Source organism: Penaeus chinensis, chromosome 40 (assembly GCF_019202785.1).
Source record: "Penaeus chinensis breed Huanghai No. 1 chromosome 40, ASM1920278v2, whole genome shotgun sequence".
NCBI lineage: Eukaryota > Metazoa > Arthropoda > Malacostraca > Decapoda > Penaeidae > Penaeus > Penaeus chinensis.
In genome coordinates this window covers 1,119,780-1,124,779 of record NC_061858.1, presented here as the reverse complement: position 1 = coordinate 1,124,779, position 5,000 = coordinate 1,119,780, and the positions used below count along the sequence as shown (strand labels likewise).

At 40.8% G+C, this 5,000-nt stretch overlaps 2 protein-coding genes across 2 annotated transcripts in view; both read right to left on the bottom strand.

Annotated features, from left to right (window-relative positions):
• Window positions 1-1,317, bottom strand: part of LOC125047011 (dynein axonemal intermediate chain 4-like) — a 10,427-nt gene extending 9,110 nt beyond the window's left edge. The window contains exons 1-2 of the mRNA XM_047645036.1: window positions 953-1,317; window positions 383-483 (exon numbers count right to left, since the gene is read on the bottom strand). Of these exons, the coding sequence (XP_047500992.1) occupies window positions 383-474 (92 nt within the window). The 5' untranslated portion in view covers window positions 475-483; window positions 953-1,317. The remainder of the gene's footprint in view (window positions 1-382; window positions 484-952) is intronic.
• Window positions 926-5,000, bottom strand: part of LOC125047010 — a 9,072-nt gene continuing 4,997 nt past the window's right edge. Inside the window, exons 5-7 of the mRNA XM_047645034.1 lie at window positions 4,430-4,602; window positions 1,810-2,041; window positions 926-1,074 (exon numbers count right to left, since the gene is read on the bottom strand). Coding sequence (XP_047500990.1) covers window positions 926-1,074; window positions 1,810-2,041; window positions 4,430-4,602 — 554 coding nt within the window. The remainder of the gene's footprint in view (window positions 1,075-1,809; window positions 2,042-4,429; window positions 4,603-5,000) is intronic.

Here is a 5,000-nt window from a genome sequence, read left to right as displayed (position 1 = left end):
CTCTTTCTTTTCCTTTCCCTCTCCCTCTGATTTTCCCTTTTTCTTTCCTTCTTGCTTTTCCTCTCGCTTTTCCTCTTCTCCATACTTTGCCTCCCTCCCTCCTCTCCACCTCCTCCCAACCCTTCCCTCCCTCCCCTTCCCACCCTCCCTAGCCTCCCTCCCTCTCTCCCTCCTACCCTTCCCTCTTTCCCTGCTCCCTCCCCCTCCATCTCCCCTTCCCTCCATCTTCTCCTCCCCTTCCTTTCCATCTCTACCTCCTATCTTACCGCCCCTCCCACCCCTTCCCATCCTCCCTCCTCCCTCCCTCCCTCTTCCCCCCCCTCCCACCCCTTCCCACCCTCTCTCCTCCCTTCCCTCCTCCTCCCCCCCCCCCTCCTCTTACCTAACTTCAGGCTGCCCCATTCTCTTGGCACTCCACCCGCAAAGGGCTCCCTCTCCGGCCTCCTGGAACGAGGGACTCCCGTAGACCGCCATCAGCAACCACTGTGGAAAGATACGCTACAGATTTTATACTTTGATGTCGAGTTGATTCGTAGTGATGTGTTTGTTTGTTTGTTTGTACGTTTTTGGTGATTTGTTGTTTCTGTTGGTTCAAGAGGAGTTTAACTTAATGCTACGCTGTGGCAAATGTATACATACATACATACATATATACACACATACACGTACACACACGTACACACACATACACACACACACACACACCAATTTATCCTCTTCCGTTTCCAGATCTTCATTATGAGAATCACCTCTTCTACCAAAGGATATTATATATCTATGAGTGTTATCAAAAACATTATCTCTCATATTAATGAACATTTTCTATTACAGCAATGACCATTATCAGTGAACATATTTTATTTCAGTGAGGATTATCTCAGATATCAACGTACATATCTCATATCAGTAAGGATTATAACTATCATTAACCATTATATCTTATATCAGTGACCTTGGAGCTGTTTGAGAAAGCCACTTGGTTGATCCTCTGTCCGGCGGTCAAGCGGCACGAGAACTGCCACAGCGCCTCCAGCTGTCCCTCGCCCTCTCGCGCCTGCCACCGCCCGCCGCCCTCTGCAAAGGTGTCGTCCGGTCAGGGCTATGTATAAGGATTACGGTAAAAGAGAGGAATCTGTGATAGTCGTATGCCTCACGATCGGATTCGATTCTGCGTGAAAGGCTGTCGAGTTCGATTCTGTGTGAAAAGGGTTGGATTCGATTCGATTTGATTCGATTCGATTCTCGGGTGAGCAAAACGGATGAGTATCATAAATGGCTGGTTGGTCCATTTACCAATAACATATTGGAGAGAATGTTCTTATATGTGATTTTGATACATAAAGTGCAGAACAATAAAGGTAAATATCAATCTCTCAGAGATGGTGTCGGCAGATGAATCAACACTCCTTTGACGATGTTTGTTTGTTTGTAAGACAGTGAAGTGAGGCGTCGACGTCTGTTTGCAAATCCTCCATGGACTGAGAGCTACAGATAATAAAATTAGGCATCATCATTATTTTAGCGAAATCATAAATTTCATTAAAAAAAACACTAAGTGAAACCTTGTCTCCCTTTATCCAAAGTTAGTAAACAAAAGAGGACAATCAAATGTTTTGAGTTTTTTATTCCTTTTAATTTTTGTTATGTGAAAACACTAAACAAGGATTGGAGTGACGTTAACGGAGTCTCCTATACAGCCCCTGTCACCGCCACACTTCCATTTCTAAAAGTTCTAAACGTCCCGTTTCTAAAGACCAATCCCCGCCCTGCACTTCACCCTGAACATTTCTGAGCGAACTTCTGCCTCACCTCCTTTGCCGCCTCCGTCCCGACCGTGCTCCCTCCCCGCCGCAGCTGCAACGTCCCCATTCCGCTCTCCTGCCTTCTGCGGGAGGGTCGTGTCCTGCGAGTAGGTGCGGAGGAGATGGATGTTGTCCGTGGTGGAGATGAGGCGTTCCATCCACCCCAGGCCCTTCAGGAGGCTCTTCACCACGATACCTCGGGGCGCCTTCGATTCCGGCTCTCCTGCGGCAGGCGTCTCCTCCAGGAGGCGATCGGGAGAGAGATTTTAGCTTTTGTTGATCAGTGTCAAATCTGTATAATGGATTGAAACTGACTGACAGAGTTTGATTGGCAGAAAGACAAACATATTGACAGGTAGATAGAGAGGTTAGTAGATAAAAAGATGCTTAGGGAAACAGTGACTGACATGGATGGCTAAATCATGTACAGTCACATACAGGACAAAGCACTGTCTTGCCTCGTGGGCATTTCAGTGAGCAAGAAAGAAAAAAATGATAACACACACACACACACACACACACACACACACACACACACACACACACACACACACACACACACGCATATATACATTATGGAAAGAACAAGCGTTTGATTCCACACGTTAGATTTCGGCGTCAAGAAGGGCATCCAAGGGGCGATCCCTCGGTCTGAATCCCGCCCGAGCCCAGAGTGGAAAAAAGGTCAGGCGCGAAATGTCTGAGTATTAATCAGTACCTGACAATGCATTCCTTTTAAATACGAGTCATGTTTTTATATCAGTTTTTTTTCTGTTTCCTCTTCTGCTTTTTCAGTGATAAGCATGGTGCGTTCAAACGGTGTAAGTGAGATTTTTTTTTTGCATGTGATACTGACATATTTTTCAAGCTTTAGGAAAATAATTATTGGTATCACTAATATGCTGAATATGTACGATTCTTTGAAGATATACAATCAGCACTGAAGTAAGGCAAGTCACTTTTCATTGAGAGGCACCGAACAGTTCAATAGTTAAGGCTGTGTTAAGCCAAGAGGAAGGGGAAGAGGGCATGAAGACTGTTAAAAGGAGGAAAATCGAATAAAATGCCAGACACGTCATACTGAACACGATTACATGATATAACTGGTGATCTTGATATTGAATACAGAGAAGGGCGAGTCTGATAGCGAAATAACAGGGTATAAATCGAGCAAAAGGAGAAAAGTTCATAAGTGAAATAAATGCATAGAAGGTGAAAGAGTGACTATGAATGAATGAGTAAGTGAGTAATGAAGGAATAAATGAGTAAAATGGAGTAAAAGAGATTAATCTGATAGCTTAATAAGAGAGAGTCTAGAGGGGGTGAACCTGATAGCGTCATAACGACAGGAAGCAAACCAGCATGTCAGTGAGTCAGTCAGTAAATAAATATTAACTTACATATCTAATATTTTGTAAAGTAGAGACCCGTATGTTGTATGTAGAAGAGGAGAAAAAGCAAAAGGATTTTGAGAAGCAGAATATGTTTTTAAAACTTATTTTTTTTATTGATTTTGCAATCGGTTTAAAAATCTTACTCAAATTCGTCTGGATTCAGCATAATCAGGTTGATATAGCCTGTAGGAAAAAAGTATGGATAAACACAAAAAATAATCGAAAAACAAAGATAGGTTAGACTAGAAATTTATGTTATAAAGTAAAATGATGAGATTAGTAAAGTTATATGGAAAATGTCAACAAGAATAAAAATCACCACACTAGAATTTTTTAAATTGCAAATATTGAACGGCGCTGAAAAAAAGGGTTTTTATACTTACAAAAATAAGCAATTAATTACTTCGTTGATATGATAAGCACAATTATTTCTTTCTTTACTAAGCTATCAGTAATTAGATATATCACAGAAAAAAACACAAGCAAGTTTCGTTCAAAAATGCAAGTAATTGCATTTTTTACTGATGGGATATGAGTAAATAAGGTTGTAATTTATGAAATGCAGGATTTAGTGATTTAGGCGTTGTTTTTCTTGTTTTTTATAAGAAGTTTATACAGACGAGTCTAAGGTACAGAACATCCATATTGGAGAAATTTAAACCAAAATGCGGAAGATATGGTCACCAGGATTTTGTTACTGTTGTTGGAAAAATAATGACAAGTTGAACAATTGCTAATAAAACCTACGTTTTGTAAAGTATCATTGAACGTCATTTATTTAGAACATGTCTTATAAACCCCATTTAAAAAATAATAATTGTATAGGTAGCATACTCGACTCTACTGTAGTATTTTCTGGCCATGAGAAAGTGCTTTTAATTCAGTAGAAGTTTCCGCCGCATTAGGAATGTTGCTGTCCGTCCAACAGTTCTATTGGACGGACAGCAAAAGTGTGTGTGTGTGTGTGTGTGTGTGTGTGTGTGTGTGTGTGTGTGTGTGTGTGTGTGTGTGTGTGTGTGTTTGAGTGCATGTATTTGCAGTTGTGAAGGTGTGTGTGTAGGTGTAGCTGTACATGTGTATTAGTATGTGTGTGTGTTTTATGAATGTATGTATTTCTGATTGCGTTCGAGTGCGTGTATTTGTAGCTGTGAATGCGTGTGTGTATTGGGAACGTATACATGCCTGTAGATAAGCTTAACAGATAAAGTGATCAGGCAAAATCTCCCCTGTTACCTCTCCGTTCTTGCCATCCGCCTCTCCCTCCTCCTTCGTCTTCCCGAGGTAATACTCGACCACAAGACGAGGAGTAACTGACTCCTTGACCTCCTCCTTCACTTCCTCCTTCACTTCCTTCTTCGCTTCCTTCGCCCCCTTCCTCTTCTGCGCCTTGCTTGATAACGATAACGCTAAAGAGAGAGGAATGAAGCATCGTGGTTAAAAAGGGTATATTCGTAGAGAAATTATTAAAGGTAAAGGAAGTAACAGGTCTGGTGTTAATATGTGTTGTTCAGCCTTCTGTTTTATGTAGGTTTTGCTTCTATGTTGGGAAAATTTGCGTATAATTTGAATTGCATCATAACTTGAATGAATCTACTTTAACTACAGTGATATTTTTTTAAGTATACATTAGTCGGAATTTATTGTTATTATTATTTTAATGTCAGGAAACTTTTATTATTCTATGAAAAAAAAAACTCCTTTTCATATTTTGATTATTGTTCTTAGTTGAATACCTAAAGACATCCATAGATCTACTAAATAATGTGCACGTGCAGATATTTTCTTTCTGTTTTTCTCTTTCTTT